Genomic DNA, 26,939 nt, shown 5'->3' on the forward strand with positions numbered 1-26,939 from the left:
TAATACAGCTTTTGCAAATTCTCTCCACATATTTGTCCCTGCATCTTTGTTTTTGTGTTTCCTTTAATGGTTCTTGTTTACAACATCAACTAATAATTAGATTTTACATCCCAAGTGAATTTATATTACTAATTATAAATGAATTAAAATTTAATTATATTAAATTATTTGAATTAAACTTGAAAATTTATGTAAACTATTAATTTATTTGGGATTTAATAAAATACAATAACAATATGCAATATAAGATAATGTGAATACTACATGAATATATGAAGCTACAAAATTTATATAAAACCAATTATATTAAAAACATGAACATAAACACCTGATTTTTTTCTAAATTGAAGAATGATAATACCAACAATCAACTAGTGTACTGGTTCAGGTGCCCACATTTAGGCATAGAAAATTTTCTTTTTTAACATTAATTTTATTTCATAACAAAGAAATTACAAGTGTTCATATCTAATCTTCGTACGAGGTAAAAACTTAAAAAGGCAATAATTTGTACAAGTGAAAGCTTTGAAGGTTAGTGATTTTAAGCTCCCTCAAAATAAATACAACAAGTAATGAAATAATAGAAAATTTATGAATTGGCTCCACTTGATCTATTAACAAAATCTCTATTTATAGAGGTAATATAATTTATAACATTTAAAACATAAATAAGATAAAATAATAATTCAAAACTTAATAAAATTAATAACAATTATATTTCAATCTTAAATTATTGATAGCAGAAAAAAAATCTAAAAAGATTACTTTATTAATAAGAATAAACATAGTCAATTCAGAAAACCATCGCTCTTAACCACGTTGGATTTGTATTTTACATGGGTGCAAGAGGAGACTCTCCTGCAACCTCGATAGCTTACCATAGCACTCACACATGCCATGGAGCGTGACAATCCCCAGCAAAGTCCTTATTTGCCCAACAAAAGGAACGAAGCACAACATTGAAACCATTTTGTCAAGTCAGTGTCGATGGTTGGGTAAATCCCATCAGAAGGCCACACATTAACCACTGTTGCTGAGGAAAGCCGCCACCTGCTATCCACATCTTCTCCAAAAAAGGTGTAGAATGAGGAAGAAAGGCAGCTTTAGAAAGCAAAAACAACATCAATACTGCCCATCAAAGTCAGATCCCCACTCACAACTAGTGAGCAAGGTCGAAGAGGACATCATCGGCTACCATGAGACCCATGGTGGTTACTTATTTTTCATTAAAAGCCGAAGAGATTACAAACCCAAGAGGTTCCGGTGAGACCTCCAAAGGAAGCCAAGCCCAGCCTCCGGTCCGGCCATAAAATATCAAGTTCAAAGTTCCGGTGATTCACCGTTAACAACCGAGAAGGGAGGAGAGTTGCCGGTGAAATCAACATCGTCAAGGCTGTTGTACCCACGTCCAACAGATCACCGTAAAGGAGCCTAAGCCAAAGGCGGGTCCAGGATTAGAAGCTTTGTCTGTACTGAAGGTGTTTTTGCTTGTAAATCTCTTATATTATCCTCTGTTAGTAGGCCAAGGCTAAGGCAAGACCCAATTGCTTGGCGAGGTTCAAGTGTCGTTCCTTATATTCATTGCTTTGACACTTTTTTCCCTTCATCTTATGTTAACAGAGAAACACTTGTCACTTAGACCTATTAATGTTCAGGCCACTCAGCCCGGCTCGAAGACCCGCTCGAAATATAAAAAAATTTGGGTAAAAATATAGGTCTGAAAAATAAATTTAGATAAAAAATAAGGACCGTTAAAAAAACAGACCGAACTTCAAATAAGACATTTCTGGCCTGAGCCTAGCCCAGTCTAGTCCGACCCGAATTTACTAAAGGACAAAAAAATTATTTTTTTAAAATATTATTTTCTTCCTATTTTACTATTATGTTGCTACTGATTAGATCTGTCCATGGGCCGGGCCGGGCCAGGTTCAGGCCGGGCCTGGAAAAAATTTCAGCCTGACTCTTAGGCCCGACCCGGCTCGAGAAAAAATAATAAGCCCGGCCCGGCCCGGTTTTTAATAAAAAATATTTTAAAAATAAAATAAAAAATATATATTTATTATATTAGGGCCGGTCTGGGCCGGGCCAAAAAAGTTGAACCCGAGCCCGGCCCATTTTTTAAACGGGCCTCATTTTTTTCCCAAGCTCATATTTCGGACTTATATTTTTACCCGAACCCTCCCATATTTCGAGAGGGCCATCGGGCCGGACCGGGCCGCCCGGCCCATGGACAAAATTTGAACAAAATTTTAAACTCCCGTGAGTAAGGTCAACCTTTTAAGAGATTTATCTCATCCATTTAGGATTCAATGATTCATTTACAATGGCAAACCAAATGAAATTAAAAATATATAATATTAATACAAAATATAATTTAAACAGCAATTATTTTCTAATTATACATGAGATTTCGTTTATTTTATTTTGTTTTTATTTCTAATCAAATATTTTTAGAGCAGTAAAATGAATAAATCAAATCATTATTTAAAAATTATTAATAGAACATATACATTTTTCTGTCAGCTAAAAGATTTTGATTTCTTGAAAATGAAGCAAGAAAACTGATCTAACGTTTTCATTTTACTAGTATTTTTGTGTTTAAATTTTTTTTCAACATTCACCCCACTATTTTCAGCCCTCTCTCTCTCTTCTCCTTAAAAAAGGGCTAAACTTAAATCTAAACAAAGAAAATACCCCCAACTTTTTTTTTCAGTTTTCACTACCAAGTCCCGACCAACTAAAAAGAGAATTAGAGAGAGAAAAACATTGAATTTTCGGATGCCTATTACGTGGCTCTCCTTAGATCCACCACGACTACGCTAACATTGTCCGTACTATGCCTGGCCAACGCCAGCTTTGTCAACAACATGGACGCATCAGCGCACGCCTTGTCCGGGATCTCTCCTCCCATCATCGACCCTACAACCGCCTCTCCTTCCGGTGACAATAGCGGCGCCTGTACATCACACTTTCCCCTCAAACACATGCGCGCCACCCCGCATGCAGTATCATTTGATACCACGTCCCATAAACCGTCACTCGCCAGAATCAAACATTCGTCCGCTGCCGTTCGATCAGTAACTGTAACCTCCGGCTCACAGCTCACGTAGGGTTTCAAGTAGTTATCACCTGTGGCGTAGACAATGTTTTTCAAGTTAGCGGCGTACTCCTGATGTTAAATAGAATGAAAGTTATGATCTGCCTTTTAAATAAATTTTACCAATGGCTCTTGACATCGCGAGGACTCCCAGAACTCGAGGACCATCCCAGAAAATGACCCGACCTCCCGCTTCTTGGATCCGGTTCAGCTCATCCGGACGATCCGGCTGTTCACACATAGGGGGGAAAGGAGGTTTATTTACTTAATATCATATTATAGTAAACATAATTCCAAATCTTTCTTCCAAATTTTGGCCGTTAAAACATCGAAACAAGTCCAAACCATCAGATTAAGATTATCTCATTGTTTCCGCATGATATGTATGAGCAGTGCACCTAATCTATATTATACATTAAGCTGCTTGACTGCATAGAAATTAAAAGGAAAAGAAGACATTTTCCGGAGAAAATCTTATTCCTTAAAGCTTGTTGTTTGGTTAAACAGAAAAAGAACCAAATTTTTGTTATACGGAGACAGCTAAGAAACATTTTCTTGTAAACTAGCAGGATTTCTCAAACTTCAAACAATTAGAACTTTTTTACGTTAAATAACAGAGCTAACTACCGAGTGCTAACCTTATGATCGGACGATAAAGGAACAGGCCTGCCGTTACGACACAAAACAGCTCTCGAATCACCACAGTTAGCAACAACAACTTTATCAGGCGTTACGATAGCGACAACAGCTGTAGATCCAACCGTATCACACTCGGGTGACTGTAACTCGCATCGGCAATTAGCACCATCCACGCTCTCGTTCCACTTTATCACTTCCTTATCCATGCGCGTGAAGCTACGCTCCATAGCACCTTCCCATTCCTCCTCACTGGCCAACTCTTCTTTCACCAGCTCATGTAAACGCTCTCTGCACCTCATCGCCACCTAATAAACAGTAACCAAAACCGCCAAAAGCATATTCAATTTCTTCAGAGATGGAAAAAAACCAACAGAACATCTATTTTTAACTTTAAAATTTTACAAGACTCGTACATGAGAGCAACCGTGACCATCATAGACGCCAAAATAGTGGAAGCCAATGGCGGCAGAGTCCTGGCCTTGACGATGGAAAGAAGGATGAATAGCGACGGCGTCTTCCATGTCTCTTCTCCTACCACAAACCGAAGCGACACCGAATTTAGGATGTAACTCTGAATCGATTTCAGGTATCAAAAGCGAGGGACTCGAGTTACTTTTCATTATTGTTCCTTTCGTTTTTAGTCTTCCATTTTTAGGTTTAACAGTTCGCTTTTTTCCGTCCTCATCGGAGGCACAATTTTCTACAGCGTTTTCACAGTCCAGAGAAAATGATGCTCCGTAAGCTTGCAGGTTCTTGCGTTTCCGGCCGTTGTCAGCTTCAGATGGAGCCACGTCGACGATTTTAATTCGTCTAATCTCCATCCTACGCCTCCTTGCTGCACGTGAACTCGGCTCGCACGGTATTGATGCTTCGCCTTCGCTCACAACTCCGTAACAGATCTCCGCCATAACAAGAACTAGAAACACACCATTATTATCATAAAAATCAATGATAATATCAAAAGATAAAACTTTTATTCCTAATTATCGTTTTTTTTCCTAAAAAGAAAAAAAAATAGAACGAAAGAAAGAAAGAAATCAACGCAAAATCGAATACGAAAATGAAATAGAAAAAGACAGTCGCGCGCTCTACAGAGGGAGGCATTTAAACTGAAGAAGGTTTGGGTATGTGAAGGAACTCCATTTTGGGTTGCCACGGGCAGCTGCCCGATATCGTCCCGGGTAGAGCAGAAAACAGGTAGTCCTCTATTTTGTACCGTGACGTAGTGCTCTTGCCCCTAAATGAACTCATCTCCACCGCTGATCTCACATCTCTTGCTCTTTCAAATCTACCACGTGTTTCTTTTAATCGGTACCTTCTTACATGATCCAATCAGATTTCAACAGCGCTCTTCAAGGAGCTTCCTTTCCTGACACGCATGTGGTCCTCCCCAAAGATTGTTTTATTTTTAATCTTCCGATTTTGAACTCTTTTTAAGACGCGAGAGAGAGGGGATTAAAGAAAAATAAAAAAGAATTGGAGTTGCTATCCACGTGTCTTCATCGTGGAATACGAGATAGAGCCATATTTTTTTCTCTCTCACTCAAAATTCCAACTTTATTCCGCTTAGGGTGTCGTGGGCCAATCAAACCCATATACGTATCAGTTGATGATTTTGACTTGTAGGTCCCCATGTCCATATAGTTGACGCCTGTGTAGATTAATATCTAGAGCCCGGTTTGGGTCATCAATTTAGAACACGTGTCTAACCCGACCCGAATCACGACTTTAATTTAAAAGGTCGGTCCACAGAATTTATTATTTTTACAGTTTTGGCCCCCAAAAGGAAGAGGAAGAGACTCTTTACCGTACACAATTATAAAGGGGGAGCATATTTTCAGGTAGGCAGCAACAAAATCACACAAACTGGATTCTGCTGGACACGTGGGGAATATGGATTGGAAAACGTGTGAATGAGAGAGGGGAGAGTAAAGGTAGGGTAGGGACCATAGTGAGAGAACCCTTGGAGATGGGTACACGTGTAAAATCAAGCTGGCAAGCAAAACTTGTAGTAACTGAAGGGAGGTTTGAATGAAGTCGACACTTTGAAGAAAAAAAAAGGTGAGGTTGCCACGTGATTGTTGGGAGTTAACATGTAAAAGGAAAATGGTAACCAGAGTTTAGTTATCATAGAACCACGAGTAGGAATGTATGGTTAAATTAGGTTGGGTTTGGTTTCAAAGGCCTAACTTCTCTTGTTTGGAAATGAAACTCCACCGAACTCTTACCTCAAGATGGAAAAAAAAAAAAAAAAAAGGAAAAGAGACAAAAGGCCTTTGACAGAACAGAAGAAGATATTAATGAGGAGAGACTTGTTTAATATTTGTTGTTTCGTCTTTTCTCCTAGGGGAACGAAAAGGAGTGCCGCGTGGCTAAAAGGTTTCGAAAGGGAAGAGAGATACGTGGAAAGACGAAGATGACACGTATAGGGGTGGGGAGTAGGAAGGGGGAAAGAGGGCAGGAAAGGGTGTTTGGGTTTGATGGAAAATAAAGACAAAAGTTTTGATGAGTTGAGGTAAGGAAGGGATTACGTGGTGAAAGGTGGGGGGGGGGGGGGAATGCATGATTTTGATTACATTTGGCGCTACCGATCTAACCTCGCATGCATGCTTGCATGAAGAATGAAAAAGGTCGGGGTTGTAGGGTTTTGCACTTGACACCTTGCATGTTATATCTGGCAACCTCGAACAAGGGGATTTTGCAGGGTTTTGGGGTTCCTTTTCTTTCTTTATATTTATTTCCGTCGAGTTCGAGAGACAAAGGTAGTAGGCAATTAAGCTTTTAATTATTTTTTCTTTTCAAAATCTAATGTTTCATCATTGTAATTTACACATTTCTAGGAGACGTGACCATGCATTTCGGATTTGAAATTTTGTAGAATGGAGTAGTTAACAATGCTGAACCCTTAATTAATTAATGAGATTAATTTTAGTAATTTTAAAATTATATATTACAAGAAATATGTATTCAGATTTAATTGTGAAAATGTAAAATAATCATTAAAAACGTTAAATTAAAATATATTATACTTATATTAAAAAAATCAAAATCATTGAAACCATATTTTATACAAATTTATATTATAAATAGAAAAAATATTTCTATTTAATAATTATATTTATATTGAAAATAAATTATTAAAATTGAGACAAGTACCAATTATAAATATCTTGGTTTTGAAAAATAATAATGTAGCAAATTTAGTCAAGGGTAAAAAGAGAATTGAAGGCCAGTGAGGTGAGTTTCCTCGCTAATAGACATCCAAAGGGCTACCGCGTCGAGATTGAAAAGAAAAAATCCCATTACAAATTGTCAAGACTTCATCGCCTCATCGCACCCGTGAGATCCAAATAAGCACTACTAAAATAGATACAGTTTATTTGTAATTAATTGTAAATAATTATTAGTATTTCATCAAGAAGAGGAGATTTGTTTACATCAATATAAAATTGGTTGAAATTTTAAAATAGTTTACAGGACGTACGTAGTTAAAAATAATGCGATAACGATTAATGGCACGAGGGTTATCGTCACATGATTTAATTCTTCAACCAACATTTATGCTCTCTATTGGTTTGTCAATAGATTATAAAGTTTTAGGTAGGCAAGTGACGTGTCACTGAACTTCTGTTAATTTTTGTTTTCTCATAAAGGCACTTGTCCTAAAAATCAGGTTGCTTACATATGTACATATATATTTTTAAAAAGTTAAAACTCTTATATGGGCACCCTGTTTAAAATAAGTTGATATTCTATTATATTTTGAATATCGTATATAAAAAAGAAAAAAGTTCATTCCATACTCATGTTAGGGATCAAATATGAAAATAAAATGTTTGGTATCAACAAAAGGCGAATAAAAATAGAAAGGAATCGAGGATTTTAAAGTTTAAATTCCTATCAGATAAACCCGAAATGGCCTTGAAATCAGGCCTCTCCCTCCATTAGTAGATGGAGTAATCACTTCTTTACAAAATCAACCAACATTATTATCCTTGTTGGCGTTTACATGTTGAAACGTGGAATATTGAGGGTATGTTCTTCTGTGCTTAAAATAAGTATTTATGACTTCAAAAGTACTTTTGTAAGAAAAGCTGTGCAGAACAAATTGTTTTTGGTTGAAATTTTTAGTTTTTCAAAAGTTCTTTTTAAAAGCACTTCTGAAAAGGAGAAGCTAAAAATCTTAGTTTTTCCTCTCCAAAAAGCACTTTTGGTGCTTAATTACTTTTTCACCCTCCAATAACATAGTACTTTCCTTTTTTTTTCTTGGTGCTTAATTACAAATGAGTTAAAATCATTAATTAAAAATAAAAAAATGTTTTTTAAATACTAATTACAAATATTTAATGGTTATATTTAAATATTTAAAATATAGTTTATATATTCTAATTAAATTTTATAAATAATTAATATTTATTGCTTAAAAATATTTACAATTTATATTTCATATATTAAAATATTAACAACCAGTTATAATATTTTTTTATATTCTTACTAAAATATAATAATATTAACTAATTTAAATATTATTTAAATGCATATTCGTTACTTGATAATAACATGTCTAAAATGGACATTTTATTTCTCAAAAGTATTTTTTGACAGCAATGCTAAACACTCAAATTTTAAACCAAACTTCTCAAATGCACTTTTCCACAACACTTCTCAAAAGCACTTTTCAAAAGCATTGCCAAACTAGCCCTGAATGTTGTAATGCGTCAGGTTTCCCCTGTCTACTGCCTCATTAAAATAAAAGGCCCTTGCTTAGATTAAACTTATCTAAGGCTTCCTTAACCATTTGCCAATTAATCAGAGTTGAATTAATGCTAGCATATATGCAAATGTGACGGAGGTTGGTAACCATTTATTTTGAATATATGTGTTGATACACAGTATCAACAAAAGTGGAAAAGGAGGGGGGAGGAGTTCTAATGAAGGAGTAGAGAAGAAAAGGATAGTAAAAATAAAGTATCTCGAGTGCCCTCCTCCTCAAGAGGGATTTTTAGAAATATATATATATAGGGGGTTTATCGGTTCGAACTTTAGGTTGGATTATAACATATTTTATTTTTATTACAATTGTCACCCATGTTCTAAATTAGTTTTTAAATTCTAAAACATTCTAATTACAACTCTAAATTATCAATATTATATCAATAAGGTCCTTTCGTTATTAAAACCATTAATTTAACTGTTAAATGGAACATCAAATTTATGTTGCTAATGTAACAGCCTAAGTTTCAGTTGTGTCGAAAACAGTGATTCGAGATCATTAAATCTGACTAGTGAGTTTTAAAATTTAATAAATTAATAACTATGGGTCAAGTTTGAATTTAGAAAAAATTTTGAATTAGTGAATTTTGTGATTTAAAAAGAATTTAATAGGTAAATTGGGTCTAAAACGAGGTATCGAGACCTCGAATTCATAAGTCGAGCCATAAATATTTATAAAAATATTCATAAGTTTCGTTAGAAAATTTTAACGTTTGGATGGTCAATTAACTAAAAAAGACTAAATTGAAAATAGTGTAAAATTTGTTAAATTGTGATTAAATAGCTTAAGTGACTAATAAGGAGGGATTTAAAAGGTATAGACCCAAATTATATGGGCTGGACGGTTTGGGCTAGAAAAATCAGCAAGAAAGTAAGGAAAAACAAGGGAAAAATTGAAAATTTTGCAAATTAAATATATAAAACAAAGACAAAAGTGAAAAATCTAGAGATTTCTTCATAATTCATCAAAATTGAAAGAGGTCTGAATAAATTGGTTTCTCATGTTTTTTTAGTTTGAATTCAATTCTTGCATTTTCTTTGAAAATTTTTATGTTTGAATGAAAATTTTACCAAGATAAACTAGAGAAAATATCAAACTAGTTTGTATGAATTAGTTTATCAAACTAGTTCCATATTTTATCTTTTCGAGTTTATCTTCGGATTCCGATCTATAATATAAAATTTTTTCCATTCACTAGTATCTATTTCAATACTAATTTACTTCTCAATTTATGCCATTTAATTTTTGAAATTACACTTTTACCCCAAAATTTACAATTTTTACAATTTAGTCCCTACTCAATTAACACATCAATTGAACAAATTTTTCCTAAAATAACACTTTATCTAATCATTTTAGGCTATTATACAACCTTTGATATTCAAATTTTTGTACAAAATCCCAATTCCTAGCTTTTTCAAAATTAGGTCTTAGAAATCATTTTCTACTAAAATCACTTAATAAAATCATAATATAATGAAATTAAAGCTTAAAATATATGATAATTCATCATAAAATTCCAGCACTTATTCATGGTAACTCACAAAATCACCCATGGAATAAAAAACTAATGAATTCAATAGTTGGACCTAGTTGTAAAAGTCACAAAACATAAAAATTTTCAAAGAAAAAGCAAGAATTGAACTCACATGGTGTAAAAATATGAGAAACCAGCTTGTTTCAGACCTCCTATGGCGTTTTGCTTATGAATTATGAAGAAATCTCTAGATTTTAAACTTTTGTCTTTGTTTTATATATTTAATTTGCAAAATTTTCAATTTTGCCCTTCTTTTTCTTTACTTTCTGGCTGATTTTTCTTGCCCAAACCGTCCAGCCCATATAATTTGGGTCTAACTTTTAAATACCTCCTTATTAGTCACTTAAGCTATTTAATCACAATTTAACAAATTTTACACTATTTTCAATGTAGTCCTATTTAGTTAATTGACCATCAAAGCGTTAAAATTTTCTAACGAAACTTTTATACTATCTCAATGACACTCCATAGTTATTAATTTATTAAGTTTTAAAACTTACTGGTCGGATTTAGTGATCTCGAATCACTGTTTTCAACACCATTAAAAATTTGGGTGTTACACGAAATGACTTAATTGCTACATCTTTGATAGTTTAGAGATGCAATTAGAATGTTTTGAAGTTTGGAAACTAACTTAGAATGAAGATGTTTGGTACAATTAACTTTAAGAAAAAAACGTTTCATAAGTCCGCTCATAATGAAAATTATTTTAAAAAATATTAATTTAACCCTAAGAGTTGGGTAAGAAGATAGTCTTTTCTATATTAATCAATGATCAAGGGTTCGCTTTGAGTATGAAATAATTTTACGAGTTTATAGAGTGCGAAATAATAGTTACTGAACTCGCTTTAGTGGATACCTTAATAAACAAGAAAAACATTAATTTTATAAAAAGTGAGAATTTTGGATAATTTAGAAAAACATTAAAAACATTTTTTTTATAACCACAAATATCTTCATTTATTCTAGGTCTAAGTATAATTATGTTAGTGTTGGGTGACATAATCCTTTTAGTTAATGGTCGAAGATTCTTATCCGTTGGCTTTTATAGGCATTGCATGTTGCAATTGTATGAGCTATCTATCACCCTCAATGCACATGATAAAGAGCTGAAGTTTGAGTCTTGGGATATGTAAAATAATTTTAGATGAAAATATAAAATTGATTCAATGTTAATATAATTGTGAATTTAAAATGAAGTTAAATAAATGTTTTATTATGTAATCTAATGATGATTTTCTGTAAGCTCTACATTATTATTTATATCAGCACGGCAAATCAGAGCTGTTTATGATCTAAGCAATGTTTCAAAATTTTAAAAATTCTTTCTCGAAGTTTGAGTTTGAAGAATTTAAACTATAAAAACTTTATACAAATTCACTTTCATGCTTATCCAAGATTGATAAAAATAATTTGATTAAGTTAACTGTAAAATTTTTAAATAGTTTATTACTAGTGTACACCTATTATGTTATTTATATTAATTTTTCAAAGATGCTCATAGTCTGGTCAAATTAGCTCGACATAGAACATACAATTTATGTTTATTCGAGGGGTAATTTAGATTATGTAGTTAATTTAAGTACTCTTCCTTTTGTAACTTAACCTTTGATTATGTTAATATAACTTTTTATTGGCTCATAATTATACTCCATGAACATAAAAAGAAAATGAAAACATATACTTTTGATTGAATGCCAAACTTTTTCTGTTAAAGGATTTCTTTATAAAAAAGAGACTCGACCCATGCATCCTCGTGCAAGTATGATTCACAAAAGTTGACACAAAATCCACTATGAATTATTTCATGATAGAGTTTATAAAACCTTGGATGAATATCATTTAGTGGCGACGAGACACCATTAGCAAAGCCCTGCAATCCGATCAGTGTTTGTTTAATGCAGTAATTTATTCAAAGGTTTGATCTTTGAAAGAAAAACCCATTTGCTGTGAGCCCACCATCAACACAAATAATTTGGCCCGTTATAAATGATGATGCTGGAAGGCAAAGAAATGCTACCAAATGGGCAACCTCTTCCGGCTCTCCAACTCGACCCAGTGGTGTTCGAGAGGCCACAGCTTCCATGAACTTACTGCTACTCAGAACCTGCAAACAACAACACACTTGCAGTAATTCAATTTAAAAAAGTACTCCAGAAGTATGGTGGTGATTGGTAAATTAAGACATTACTTGTTCAGTAAGTGGGGTTCTGACGAACCATGGGGCGACACAATTGGTCCTGATGTTGTCTTTTGCCCACTCACATGCCAGTTCCTTTGTTAATTGGTTCATCGCTCCTGCTTAAACATACCGCTAATTACAGGGCTTAAATTCAACTAATATATATATATAAAACATGACTTTAAACAGGTAATTACGTACCTTTAGTTGATCCATAGATAGATCCAAGATTGATTGAGAATACACCGGCAACAGAAGAAACAAAAACAATGCTTCCATGTCCCGATGCTTTGAGAAGGGGATAAGCAAGTTGGGAGAAGTGGTAAGCCGATTCGAAATTGGTACTCAATAAAGTCGAAAGTTCTGTACTTGTATATTTCGCTGTTGGTTTCCAATCGTTTGTCCCCACATTGTTTATCTACGAAAGCCCAGCTCATGTCAAAAGTTCTACCTTTTCTCAACTCTTTGATTCATACAAGTTTTAATGTAATTTTTTATCCATGAATTTGATGATTAAGACTATTATTTGTATTTTTTTTGTTCATTCGATAATTAAGTCTATTTTAATCTATGAACTTAGAAAATGTAAAAATTTAATGACATGAGAGTCTAAAATTGTATCGCATTATCACGTAAAAAATAGTATTTAAATTTTCAGGGGGTGATATGACACAATCTCAAAGTACTATGTCATCAAATTTTGATGGATCTAAGTTTAGGAACAAAAGTTAATCTAGTTGTCAAATTTAAGTACCTAATTATCAAGTTGAGGAGCCGAAAATTATATTAACCCTTCCTACAAAAGAGAGGCGAATACAAGGACAACTTTGGTGTAATTCCTTACAAGCCCCTTACAAATGTTTTAAAGTTCTACTAAAAAATAAGGAAAATTTATGTTTGGCCCTCAATTTTTTTGTCTAAATTTAATTAATTAATATTAATTTTGTTACTTTACTCTTTAATCAATCAAAACAAGTATATTTCATGTTATTTTTAAAGTTAATATTGTTCATTTTATGCTTATAAAAAGTTAAATACTATAATATTTAATACAATATATACACGCAATTTTATGTTTTTATTGTAATTAAATAATTTTATAATATTTTAATTATCTGAATTAGATATAATGTTTTTGAATGATAAAAACATATTTTTATTTGAATCAAGTACGAAACATGTAATCATCAATATAAGCGTTTTATTTTTTATTAATTTTCAATATTAAAACTAGTCGTCAGACTTATTTCAAATTGGGCTGCAATAAACAACTTTCACAAGAGGGAACTACAGTATAACAGGTAAATCTCAATTTTGACCTCTTTGGATAAATAATATATAATTTGATTTCAGGAAAATTATTTGGTACAATTTTTATTAGTGGTTGACAAGCCTTCTATAAAGGTTGGATGCAACGTTTGTAGAGTTTTAAAATTATAAGCAAATTAAAAATGTGATAAATATTTTATAAAATGTAGTAAAAAAGGTAACTTCCGTTACTTATTTTTGAATATTGGTTTCAAATGCATATATTTAGGACCACAATTGCAGGTTTAGAAAGGAAATAAGTTTTAGAGAAGGATTTTGAAACTTATTTCACTATTTTCAGTTTTTTCTTCATTATTTAATTATATTGCTTAATTCTTATTGAAAAGTGATCTAAAATTTTATCCAAATTCTATCGAAATTTACACCTAGTTAAGTAAATAAAAGTTAAGGCATATAAGTAAATTAAATTGAGACTTCCTACCAAATATAAATTAATAATGAGAAAAGTATCCTAAAAATTAAATGAACTTACGAGGATGTTAAGTTGGGCATTAAACATGGAGGAAACATTATTGATGAGGGCTTCCCTTTGAGCCGGAGAGGTTGCATCACACACGGAACCGAAAACTTGAAAACCCTTCATCTCCCATTCTTTCAAGCATTCATTCAGCTGATCTTGGTTGCGGCAGCATGTGTAAACTGTTGCCCCCAGTGCTGCCAGCTCCTTCACAACAGCCAACCTAAAACCGCAATTTGCAGCAACACAAACAAATGTTTTAACTCAAAGGTGGAATAATTCACGACTGAAAGATGTAGTCATTGTTAAGAGAGGGTTACCCAATTCCTTTAGTTCCACCCGTCACAAGAGCAGTTGTTCCTTTGAGAGACCATCGGCCTCTACTTGAAGTTGAATCCTTTGCCATTGTTACCGGTCACTCTCTGTCTCTCTTGTCTCTCCAGAGTCGACGGCTTGAGGAGTTGTTAAGCACAGAATATGTGTGGACGAATTTTATGCTAAGGCATTAGGTGGCTGCCTGTCTTATGTGACAAATAAACAAATTTATTAAAATCAGTAAAATTGTTTACATACATATTGTACTATGAATGCTTAATATGTATATTACACACCACAAACAAACAACAACCAACACCTATATATATATTTATATAAATATATATAATATACCTAGGAAGACTGTCGTTTATGTGTGCCAATTGCAATTAGAAAAATGCTTGTAGACCATTAATGCCGCAAGATTCGACAAATTTGGTAGAAAACAAGAAAACTTTGACGTTACCTCTTTTATAGATATGGTTAAAAAAATTCAAATATTTAATTTAATAAAAAATACCATAATTACCATCACTAAGGAAAGTTTGCTTTGTAAGGATTTTAATGTTGGTAAGAAAACTATTTATTCAATATCTTTTTAGATAAAATCCATCTAGTTTCAAATAACAAAACCGTTGGATAATTTTAAATTTAAATTTATTCCAAGAATAGGGACTCAACTTGTCCACTAAATTACTCAAGAAGGCTGATTTTTGCCCTGAAATATTACTTGGTGGAATGATTTACCTGTCCGACTGAAGAAGTTTGCTGATGAGGACTGACGGAGTGGATCGTTAATTAAAACTTCATTGCAGATTTGTTTCTTTAGCAGAGGGTGAGAGGCGACGTTTTGTTACTTGCTGGTAGCTTTTTGGTTAGTGAAGGGTTGAGGACCTTTTTTTTTCTTTTTGTTTTATACGTTCTCTTGATTGTTCTTTTATTAATATTATATGGGCTACAGAATAATGGGAGAGATAGAGAGGTTTTAAATAACAAAATTGGCTACAAACCACCCCATTTTCCAATAAAAAACTAAATAATAACTCTGTAAAACAAAAAGTCGAAAAGCAAGGGCCCGGAAACTTTCCTCTCCAACATCATCAATTACAGAGCATATGACCAGTTGATCCTTAAGTCGATTTCTAGTAATTTGTTGGGTAAAAACCATTTACAGACATGCCACCGTCAACACAAATAATCTGACCGGTTATGTAAGATGATGCAGGCAGGCAAAGGAATGCTACCAAGGATGAAACCTCTGTTGGATCACCGAGTCGTCCAAGAGGAGTTCGAGAGTACACCTCTTCTAAATATTCGTTGTTGCTGAGTACCTAGAGAAAGTAGTGAGATCAAAACAAGAGAGTCTTCCTAAAGCTCCAAAACACAGTGATTAGTATGTGACAGATTATGGAAGACGTTGATGTCGAGAGAGGAAGATTATAATCAGAAATGATGCTTCGGTTTTCATTCCTTAAATCACACCTGTGGAGCATTTGCTATTGACATTCAAAATGGCAAATAAGCCATTCCCTGTAAACCGCTTCATCGATTCATGTATCATTAGCCTGGAGCTTATCTTGAAACTTGGCAAATTCAGATTCACAATACCAGGAAACTGAGCCGTTAGAACTCGGACACTGTTTAATAACTAAAGAACGATTCTTTCCAAAAACCTGTATGGTGGAGTAAGTTTAAAAGTATACTCTGAATCTCTTTAGTCTCCATGTTCAGTACCATGTTAACTTGAAACAATCTAAGTATGAAATACATGTTGAACAGGAAAACAAGCATGTAAGCTATCATGCCGACGAATCGAAGCCATTGCCTATTACTATTTATTACCATAATCCAACATAATTGTGAAAATATAATCAGGATCCAATTCAAACTTCAAAAAAAATTGTACGAGTGAAAAGAAAATTACTTGTTCCACCATGGAAGTTCTGATGTACCAAGGTGCAACAGCGTTACTCCTTATGTTATCTTTTGCCCACTCACAAGCCAAGTTTCTTGTGAGTTGATTGATAGCTCCTAGGCATCAAAATACACCACAACACCCAAGTAAAACAAAAGGAAATAACCATTTGATTATACAAATTGGTTCCACATATCAGCATTTTCATTAAAATTTATCTTAAATGTATACTACCTTTAGTTGCTCCTTGAAGTGACATGGACTTGAGCGAAACAAATCCAGACACTGAGGAGGTGAATACAACACTTCCTGATCCTGATGTTTTGAGAAGTGGATAAGCAAGTTGGCATAAATTGAAAACAGATTCAAAATTGGTTGCCAAAAGAGTTGAAACTTCTTCAGCTGTGAAATCTACCATTGGTTTCCTTATATTTGTCCCAACATTATTAATCTGTAAAATCAAAGCTGCAGTTTAGTTTTAACATGTAAGAATGCAAACAAGAAGACCCATTCATGGTAAAAGTACCATGGAGGCCCTTGTATTAAGTTGGATTGCATTTTGCCCTCTTTACTAAAAAAAAGCAAATTAGTTCATGAACATTAGATCAAAGAGCAAATTGATTATTGTGTTAAAAATTTCATCCATTTTTACTCTTAAAAACTGGTCATGATATGCCACATTAACTTGCAGTTGGTTATTCCAGTTTTTATCAGTAGAAATGGATAAATTTTTAACGGAAAGAACAGTTGAGACTAGTTTGCTCATATTTTGAGTGAAAAAACGTAAAATGTAATCTTAATCCTTACTGTTCGTATTAATTTTAACATCCCGCATCCGTTTCTAGCAATTAGTACACCAAAAACAGGAGGATTAAAGAAACAAGCCTTATTTGGCTATATTGCTGTAACTCTCACGGGCAAATAAACAAACATAACAGATACATTCAAATGAGGAAAGATAGAAGCTTACGAGGATGTTGAGCTTGCAATCAAACAATGATGAAACCGTTTCCATTAAGCTCTGTCTTTGTGCTGCAATGGACACATCGCAAATAGAACCAGAAACTTCAAAGCCCAAACTTTCCCAGTCTACCAAAGCCTTGTCAAGCTCATTTTCATTACGTGAACAAGTGTGCACTCTTGCTCCAAGTCCCCCCAATTCCTCAACTATGGCACGTCTAACAAAACAGAAAAACAAAAACCAATCCAAAAAAAAAAAAAAAGCTCAAAGTTTACTGCTTTACATTAAATGGCAACTACAAGGACAAGCTTTTTCATGTTTATAAAAATGGGGAGTTTCTTGTTTTTACCCGATTCCACGTGTGCCGCCAGTTACCAGGGCTGTCATGCCTTGGAGTGACCATCTGTTAGATTTTATGTTACTCAGCGCCATGGTTCGAATTTGATTCAAAATTGGACTTCGGTATTGAAGTGAAGAGGAAGCTATGGGTTTGAAAAAGAGGATCGAATGGGTGTTAAGTTGAGGTTTAAAAGAAGAAGAAAATGGATTTTGGGTGTGAATGAGACCTGAGGAAGGTGAAATGAGAGCTTGTTTCATTGTTGAATGATGTGCTACGGCCTGAGGGGGCTTGGCTCAAGCTCTAACACGCCTTCTAATAGAACAAAGCAGCAACTCGGTGATTAATGACCCAATAATTGTCACAAAAAAGAAAAAAAAAATCGCTCTCACATTCTTTTAATCTTCCCCTATTGAAAAATGCTATGCTCTTATTCTTCCAAAGTTTTGATTCCCAATTATTTGGGTTAAGTATCTTTTGCTTAACTGGCACTTAAAACTCATACGGCCATCTTTATTTTCCCATGGGAATCACCAGTGAAATCTGCACCTCCTAGCACACTGATGCAAAATATGTTCAACTTCTTAATATTTCAACATTTGCCGAACATGAATGTACTTAAAAACAATGAATAGTTGGAATGCTTTAGAAATCATATAGAAATAAAATCTATAAATTGCGAAAATTCTATAAAAACTTGTGTTAATTTCAAGTCTCCCCGTTTGTTATGGCCCAAAAAGGAAAACCGTACATGAAACATCGAGGTCTTACATATTCCTCAATTCTTTACCAAAAATATAAAAATGACTTGTATACTTTGCTAGCTTTTACGATGCACGATGAACCATACCTGCTTCTGTCTACACCATCAGTCAAGCTAGAAATGGAGGAGCAGGGCCAATAATAGCAAGGGACCTGATTGTTGACTATATTATAAACATTCAATTAATTACTTAATCCTAAGCTGTCAATTACAGATACTATCTTCAATGGTAATTACATTACCTTCTTTTAATGACAAAAATTTAAAAAGAAAATTATAAAACCAAAGGGCAGAGGCTGCTTGTTCCTTATTCAGGCCCGAATCTCACTGAAATTTGGGTTTATTGGATTTTATTTGTTGGGTTGTGTTGTGTTGAAGGCTTAGAATTGGGCAAAATACCAAAAAAAGCCACTTTTTTTAAAAAAATTTACCGAAATAGGCCTGATATTTTATTATTTATCGGAATGGGCCATTTTCCCTTAAAGCGCTTCACGTCAATATGAAGTCGGGGACGATGTCGACAAATCGCGTCCACGTCGGTAGCTTTCTTGACATGCACGAATCATGCACGACGTGGACGCGATTTGTTCTACATAAGCGCGCCCACAGGGACGCGTTTTTCCCATTTTTTTCACGTTAGGTTTTTGGTTTTTAGGGTTAGGGTTTGGGGTTTTAGAGAAAAAAGTAAATTAATTATAATTTATTCAAAATTGGATTATGTTTCGTGTTTATAGGTTTTTAAGATAAAATCAAAACAGGATGCTTTATAAGAAGAATTTGTGAAATCGCGCCCTCGTGGATGCGCTTTTGCTACAGTAGGTCCTGGAAAAAATAATTTCGAGTTGATATTTCTGAGCAAATAGTATAAAAACGTTTCAAGCAGGATGCTTTATGAGAAGAATTTGTGAAATCGCGCCCCGTGGACGTGCTTTTGCTACAGTAGGTCCTGGAAAAAATAATTTTGAGTTGACGTTTCTGAGCAAATAGTATAAAAACACTTCAAGCAGGATGCTTTATGAGAAGAATTTGTGAAATCGCTACTCGTGGGCGCGCTTTTGCTCTGATGAGTCTGGAAAAATAATTTCGAGTTGACGTTTCTGAGCAAATAATATAAAAACGCTTCAAGCAGGATGCTTTATGACAAGAACTTGTGAGATCGCGCCCACGTGGACGCGCTTTTGCTACAGTAGCATGTTTGGGTTGAGGCTATAAATGAGGCAAAAAATGTTCTCAGAATGCATAAGTTACAGCAGAAACAATTTAGAGAGGCTAAGAAGGTTAGAGTTTCAAATATGAGTGAACGTATTAGTGTTGTTATTTATTATGATGGTGAGGTTTGCCACATTGAGAATGGTGTTGTTTTTTTGTCGGAGAATACGGTGCGACTAGTTTTTAACCAGAACATAGATTTGACAGAACTTCGTAAAAGAATTAGGCGTAAAATTTTTGGAATGACACCAATGAAAGTTCTGTCTATTACTTATCGATTTTGTTCTTCTGTTGATCTGGTGACATATGACTCGTTCGACATAAAAGGTGCTCGTAGCTTGGAGGCAATGGTGCAGACTCATCTTGTTAGTGGAGCACCTTATATTGAGTTATATGCACAATTTACACCGTCAAATGATGTACTTGCGACTGGTGTTCGAGATGTATATACGACCCTTGGCCGACACTCGGTTAACGGGTTACAAAACACGAAACAGCCCATGTTTGGTAGTGGTGTGGAATGCACATCCCTTACAAGACACTCTGTCGGTGGATGGGACATGTACGTCAGTGGCTCGATGTTTGATGCTGGAAATACGTATTAGGGAACGGCATCAAGTTCTAGTGGTTGGCAATCTACATCAAATTGGGGACGTTATGAAATGCCCAGAAGAAGGGATGATGTACTCCCTACGATGTTCACCGGTGAGGGGACCTCGTACGCTGCAGATGATTGTGGGTTAGAAGATGACTCCGATTGGATCCACCTCGAGAGCCCAGGCCCGATGGTGCAGAAGTTGGCTTATTTTCTGAACCGGAGCCTATTCCAACAGAACCTGAAGATGCTGAAAGGAGTTCAGATGAAGAAGAAGATCCACGATTCAGAACATACTCACCTCCAGCCCACATGCATAATGTCGATCTGTCTGCAGATGATGTGTTAGAGTTTCCAGACCTACCACACCGGTTGCATGATCGTACCAGTTCGGGGCTAGATTCGGGTGAATTTGAAGTTGGTAATCAATTTACCAACGAGGATAGTTTTATTGGTGCTTTGAAACAACATAGCATAAAAAACGACATTAACTACCACTTCGTTAAATCCAAATCTGATAAGTTTGAGGCGAAGTGTGCGGTGCAAGACGGCACATGTTCATGGAAAATCTACGCCTCGTTAAGGAAAAGGACAAGGTTGTGGGAGATTAAAAAGAACAAAGGTCCACATACATGTGCTGCAGGTACAGTATTGACGGTTTCTGAATAATACTGTTATTATGTAATGTTGCATTATTTAATGTACTCCATTTATAGGTGTTTCACAATATCATCTCAAGATGGATTCAGCTATGTTAGCTAGTTTGATACTACCCACGGTGAAGGCAGATCCAGGACTTCAGTTCCGGTCTTAATTGCCAATATTCGTAGCCAAATGGGGTACACGCCCTCTTATTGCAAGGCTTGGATAGCTAAGCATAAGGCGTTGGAGAAGATGCATAGTGGGTGGGACGCTTCATATAATGAAATATGACAGTGGTGTCAAGTGCTAGAGAGTTACGTCCTAGGTGCCATCATAGACCTTGAAACGGAACATGCGTACTACAACGACCAATTGCTACGTGGATGCCAAGTGTTCAAACGCCTGTTTTGGACCTTTAAACAATGTCGAGATGCATTTTCATACTGCAAACCATTGGTACAAATTGACGGTACCTTTATGTTTGGTAGGTATACTCATTGGCTATTGCTTGCAGTGACACAGGATGGCGGTGGGAGAATTCTTCCAATTGCGTTTGCAATAACACCGGGGGATGTAATGGCCCAAATTTGAGGTTATCAGAACAGTGGTTTCGAGACCACAAATCCGATGAGAAAAATTTTATTTTTCTTATATTTTTATGGTCTAAAATTTCACAAAATGATTTTTTGAAAATTTCGTTCGAAAATTTCGATGTTTGGGCACTCAATTTAGTCAAAAGGACTAAATTGTAAAAGTGCAAAAGTTGAGTTCTACATGTTAGAGGTGTCCAATTGTTATGAAACTTTAAATTGGAGGTCCTTATATGGTAATTATACTATTGGTAACTTGGTAGACAAAAATGGACATTAGATAAGTGAAATAGAAAATTTTTAAGTTAGGGGCAATTTGGTAATCTAGTAATTAAAATGAATTAAAAGGGAAAAAGATGGCAAAAATCATCATCTTCTTCATTAGGACGAAATCAGCAAGGGGGGAAGCCATAGTTAGGGTTTTCAAGCTTCCAAGCTCCATAGTAAGTGATCCCAAGTCCCGTTTTAATGTTTTTACGTTTTTGGAGTCCCTTAGCTTAATTTAGCTTATTCTAGCAATAATTTAACCTAGGGTTTATATTTGGAAAAATACCCATAGGTGAAAAGTGTTTATTTTGATGTTTTATGATAGAATATGAAGCTAGAAATTATGTTAAACAACTTTTGCTAAGCGATTTTAAGTGAAAACGAGTAAAACGACATAATCGGTAAAAATACCTAATGTTCATAAGTACATGTTAGAGTGGGAATTTGATGTTGCCATAGAAGGGAAAAATGTTCAGAATGTTATAAAACATAAGAATAAGAGATTAAGTTTAATTTCCGAGCCTTGGGGCAAAAATGTAATTATGTAAAAGTTTAGGGGCAAAATTGTAATTTTGAAAAAGTTAGAGTCGAGGGCTGTTTTGATGAATGTGATTATTAAATAAGTTAAATTTACTATTTTAGATCAAGAAGTACTAAACTCGAGGTTAGACAAAGGAAGAATAAAGTTGAAGACTAAGTTGGTGAATTTGGCTATAATTGGTACCGAGGTAAGTTTACGGTAAATAAATGCAATATTTCAATATTTATTATCAATGCTGTTAATTTCAGAAATTATGAATTTATTTTATGAATTTATTTGATGATGACCCAAGCATGAGATGATAGAGAATTAAAATTTGAAAGTCCGTTGATACATAAGGATGGTCTTGGATACGAATGTCATGACATTTGGGTAAAGAGATCCCATATAAGACCATGTCTGGACATGGCATTGGCATCCTTAAGATCATGAGAGGTCCTCAGAAGACCATGTGCGGGACATGGCATGGGCACCGAGACGAGAGGTCCCATGTAAGACCATGTCGGGACATGGCGTTATACCGAGATGAGATGTCCCCTATAAGACCATGTCTGGGACATGGCATGGGCACCAACATCAGAACATCCCATGTAAGACCATGTCTGGGACATGGCTTTGGCATGTTATTATCAGAAGAGACTCGAGTATCCTTATTATTTCAATGTAGCTCAACGGGCTTGTAAACGAATTATGTTCATGAAAGTTCAGTTTAAAGCATAAATGGCAAGCTCAGGTAAGTTATAAGAGTTAAGAACTTATTATACTATCAATTGATGTTCAACGATGCAGCAAGATTTGAGTAAGTTATGTACACAAGTATTCTAAGTAAACAAGCAAGAGAACTAGTATGAGATTAACTAAAGAGTAAACTAGAGATATAGACATTTGAGTTTAATTATTTAAGTTAAATATTGTTATTTATTTGCTAGTAAACTTACTAAGCTTTATGCTTACTTCTTTTATTTCTCTTTCTCTTATAGTATTGCAAAGCTACTTCAAGGATCCTAAAGAAGTCGGAGATCGTCCACACTATCAACCACAACTACTCGGTATTTTATATCGAATCACGTTTGAGTTATGGCATGTATAGGGATTTAGTTATTTTGTATGTTTGTGATTATGATTTTGCTAAAGAATGGTGTGTAAGTATTTGATGATGTATGGTTATTAAAATGGTTAAGTATGAAGGTATTTGTTGTTATAAGAGTCTAGGTGATAAATTATGTATGGAAATCATGAAAGGATGAAATTTTGCAAAGAAACAGAATTCAGGCAGCAACAGTGACGTGACTTTGAAAAATCACCCAAGATAGTATAAAATGAATTATAGGGTGAATGATATATGGAATTAAAGCTTGTTGAGTCTATTTTCATGGAAAAATAACGGTGTAGTGAAAGGAATTTTATATTTTAAGATATGTGAATTTTCGTGAGACAGGGTCAGAACAGTTTTTGGTGTCCCCTGTTTTGAGTTTAGAAAATTATTAAAAATTGTACAAAAATGGTTATGAGTTATAGTTTATATGTATAGATTTCTCATTGAGTTTATTTTCTGTAGAAACAAGTAAGAACTTCATATGAAAATCCTACAGTGAGAAAACTTATTTTTAGTGACTAGAGGTCAGGGCAGTCAGGTGGTGAAACAGGGGAGACTTTAACTAATAAACTGTATTAATTGGCTGAACCAAAAATTCTAAAAATTTTATGGTGAGTAGATATATGAGTCTAGTTTCAGGTAAAATTTACGGAATTAAATTTCGAGTTCTGTAGCTCAAGTTATAATTAATTTAGTAACTGCTGTGCGATTGGATAGATTTGCTGTAAATAGTGAAATAAATTTTCAAACCTAGTTTTTATGCTCCGAATTGGTAAGATAAGCTAAGTAATGCCTCGTGCTCAACTCCGGAAACGGTCTCGGGTAAGGGGTGTTACAGGGGAGTCGTCTGATGACTCAGATTTCTTACTCTAGGTTAATGAGGCATGTGTGCCCCCAACCTGATATCTGTGTTATTTCAGATCGGGGTACAGGTATACTAGCTGCATTTGATGGACAGAGAAGCTTATGGCAGCGCACACACCATCGATATTGCCTAAGCCACGTTGCTTCAAACTACTACAGGCAATATCCATCTAAGAGCGAATGTCGACAAGTGACCAACATGAGTATTTAGTCTCTATCTGTGTTATTTCTTTTGTCAATTTGAATTAGTTGTAAATGAAGAAGTGGTATGTAATATTTACTATGAACTTATTTTGGCAATGTATGAAATAAATAAAGATTGTTTTCACGAGATGTTGGCAATTTTACGTTCAATTAACGGAGAAGGGGAGGACTACCTTTGTAACATACGTTTCGAACAGTGGGCACAAGCATACGATGGCGGCCTATGATATGGTCATATGACCTCAAACCTGGCTGAATGCATAACTTATGTTCTAAAAGGAACGCGCCATCTATTGATAACATCGGTTGTGCGAGAGATATATTTTCGTTTGGCGATGCTATTTCCAAAGCGAGCAGCGAGTTATGCAGGCCAGATGCAGGGAGGCTATGTATGGTGCAGTAAGGTAGTACAAGAAATTAACAAGGCCAAGGCGCGAGCGAATACTATGCACAGAGTGTGTCACAATCGAGACAACTTATGGTTTCGCGTGACAGAGTTTGACAGACCGCACCAAGGTGTTGTTGGCGGGCAATATCGTGTACACTTGCGAAACAGGACTTGCCACTGTGGGATGTTTGGTGCACTTCGTTATTCATGCGCTCATGTTATTGCAGCTTGTCAGAATCTCCGCCTGGATCCGATGAGCTATGTGGACGAAGTGTATAAATTAGAAAATATGTATAACATTTGGAGACACGTTTTACCACCGATCCCAGATGAACGTAAGTGGCCACCCTTATCTCTTGCTCCTTTTAAGCTGTTACCGGATAGAGAATTGCGTCGCAAACCAATGGGTCTACATTGCTCGACTAGAATACGTAACAATATGGATATTCGAGAAACAGCTAGTCAACATAAGTTGTGCGGATAGTGTAGGAATCCAGGCCATACAAGTCGATCATGCCCTAATCGCAATAGTTGAATGTAATTGTAAAAAAATTATATTTTTTTTAATTATTAATTGATAATTGTATTAATTGTTAGTAAAATTATCAAATTATTAATTGTTAGTACCAGTCAAGGGTTAAGGTTAGGGTTAGGGTTAGGGTTTTTAAGTTAAGTGTTTAGGGTTTTTAAGTTAAAGGTTAGGGTTTTTAAGTTAAGGGTTAGAGTTTAGGGTTTAGGGCTAAGAGTTTTGGGTTGAGAGGTTTTTCAGTTAAGTCAAGGGTTTAGGGTTTTTAAGTTAAAAGTTTAAGGTTTTTAAGTTAAGGGTTAGGGTTTAGGGTTTTTAAGTTAAAAGTTTAAGGTTTTTAAGTTAAGGGTTAGGGTTTAGAGTTTATGGTTTTTAAGTTAAGGGTTAGGATTTTTAAGTTAAGGGTTTAGGGTTTGTCAATTAAATTATGTATTTAATTGTAATTTATAAATTTATAAATTTTTAATAAATTAGTTTAGGGTTTTTAAGTAATAACTTAAAAAAATTTCTATTTTATTACATCAAATAATATCAAAATATTCAAAATGTTTGTACAAATATATTAAAATACAAATCAATCTCTTTACCCACCAAATTTAGTGCCACATAGCGACCGTCGATGGTTACGCGCTGGATTCTTCCTTTGTCTAGCTTCCGGCGACGGTTGTGGTTCCTCCGGCGGGGATTCTGGTTCCTCCAGTAGGGCATCTTGTTGTCGGAGTTGGGACGATGAGCCACCTTGATAGAATAGTGAATGTGGAGGTGTTTGCATCACCAACGGCGACGGTGTTTGAAACCCATACGGTGGTGGGGATTCGTAAAAAGAAGAGCTCCCCGACGGCCTCTCTTGCGATCCTTCGTGCCCCACTGGCCTATACATCGGCGGTCTACTCGGCGTAACAGGAAAATGAGCTGAACCGGGTCATTGGCTCCACCCTGCCATAGGACTCGAAAAAGGAAACATATAAGGGTTAAGATACATAAATGGGCTAGGAAACGCACATCGCATCATCTGAAAAGGCTGTGCCGTGGGTATCGTCGGTTGAACTGCTGGGTCGGGTGACTGTGTCGGTGCTCTCGTTGGGCCTGGTGATTGAATGGCCGCTGATGATGGGCCAGGTGAATGCCTGGGCCTCGTTGATGGGCCAGCGTTATCGTCCTTTCGTCTTGGATTTAGAGGCCTGCATCTTTCCCTTTGGACATGTAATTGCCGCTGCGTTTCCTCTACCGACAGTAAATACGGCTTGCCATGGATCCTAATCATGGCTTATATTCTGGCACGCACGCTACCTCCGGAACGATGATCGGTTCCATAGTAGGTATATACTCATACTGATCTTCCCACATTTCAATGTAGTTGGACCAGAATCTCGGTCAATCTGTATGCAGTTGCCGTAGGTCAATTTTGTGTTGATCATCAAACACCTCAGGTGGCAAGGGAATCGGTTGTCTACATCCAAATTACCGTATCACTCTGTCTAACTGGTGCATCTCCACGGTTGCGTAGCTGAAACTCATTTGGAATTATTGCCCGAATTGTCAGATCCTCGTATGGTGTCCATTGAAACTATATGAAAATGATAGAAATATTAGTTATATACATAATACTAAATACTAAATACCAATCGACTAGCGAATGATGAAATATCAATTTTATTTAATACTTACATGTGCTTCCGACTGTTGGTCTAATTGAAGCCGTATATCTTCA

The 26,939-nt window shown here is 35.1% G+C and overlaps 3 protein-coding genes and 1 long non-coding RNA gene across 4 annotated transcripts; 1 reads left to right on the forward strand and 3 right to left on the reverse strand.

Annotated features, from left to right (window-relative positions):
* Window positions 1–2,464: 2,464 nt before the first annotated feature.
* On the reverse strand, window positions 2,465–5,090 carry LOC105769954 (probable protein phosphatase 2C 24). The gene is made up of 4 exons (XM_012590933.2): window positions 4,150–5,090; window positions 3,736–4,041; window positions 3,221–3,326; window positions 2,465–3,129 (listed from the first exon to the last, which is right to left on the reverse strand). The coding sequence occupies exons 1-4, from the start codon at window positions 4,642–4,644 to the stop codon at window positions 2,786–2,788; spliced, it is 1,251 nt and encodes a 416-aa protein (XP_012446387.1). The 5' UTR covers window positions 4,645–5,090; the 3' UTR covers window positions 2,465–2,785.
* A 6,660-nt stretch (window positions 5,091–11,750) lies between these two features.
* Window positions 11,751–15,095, reverse strand: LOC105770531 (tropinone reductase homolog At5g06060). The gene is made up of 6 exons (XM_052631802.1): window positions 15,078–15,095; window positions 14,336–14,536; window positions 14,031–14,238; window positions 12,431–12,647; window positions 12,239–12,345; window positions 11,751–12,154 (listed from the first exon to the last, which is right to left on the reverse strand). The coding sequence occupies exons 2-6, from the start codon at window positions 14,419–14,421 to the stop codon at window positions 11,960–11,962; spliced, it is 813 nt and encodes a 270-aa protein (XP_052487762.1). The 5' UTR covers window positions 14,422–14,536; window positions 15,078–15,095; the 3' UTR covers window positions 11,751–11,959.
* Window positions 15,096–15,313: 218 nt separating this feature from the next.
* Window positions 15,314–18,101, reverse strand: LOC105770529 (tropinone reductase homolog At5g06060). The gene is made up of 5 exons (XM_012591769.2): window positions 17,556–18,101; window positions 17,216–17,423; window positions 16,480–16,696; window positions 16,255–16,361; window positions 15,314–15,661 (listed from the first exon to the last, which is right to left on the reverse strand). Exons 1-5 carry the CDS (start codon window positions 17,801–17,803, stop codon window positions 15,473–15,475), a joined length of 969 nt encoding a protein of 322 aa, XP_012447223.1. The 5' UTR covers window positions 17,804–18,101; the 3' UTR covers window positions 15,314–15,472.
* A 4,179-nt stretch (window positions 18,102–22,280) lies between these two features.
* Window positions 22,281–24,345, forward strand: LOC128041205 (uncharacterized). The gene is made up of 3 exons (XR_008195889.1): window positions 22,281–22,337; window positions 23,131–23,199; window positions 24,167–24,345. It is a non-coding gene; the product is annotated as an uncharacterized LOC128041205 (long non-coding RNA).
* Window positions 24,346–26,939: the final 2,594 nt, after the last annotated feature.

Source organism: Gossypium raimondii, chromosome 5 (assembly GCF_025698545.1).
Source record: "Gossypium raimondii isolate GPD5lz chromosome 5, ASM2569854v1, whole genome shotgun sequence".
Lineage (NCBI taxonomy): Eukaryota > Viridiplantae > Streptophyta > Magnoliopsida > Malvales > Malvaceae > Gossypium > Gossypium raimondii.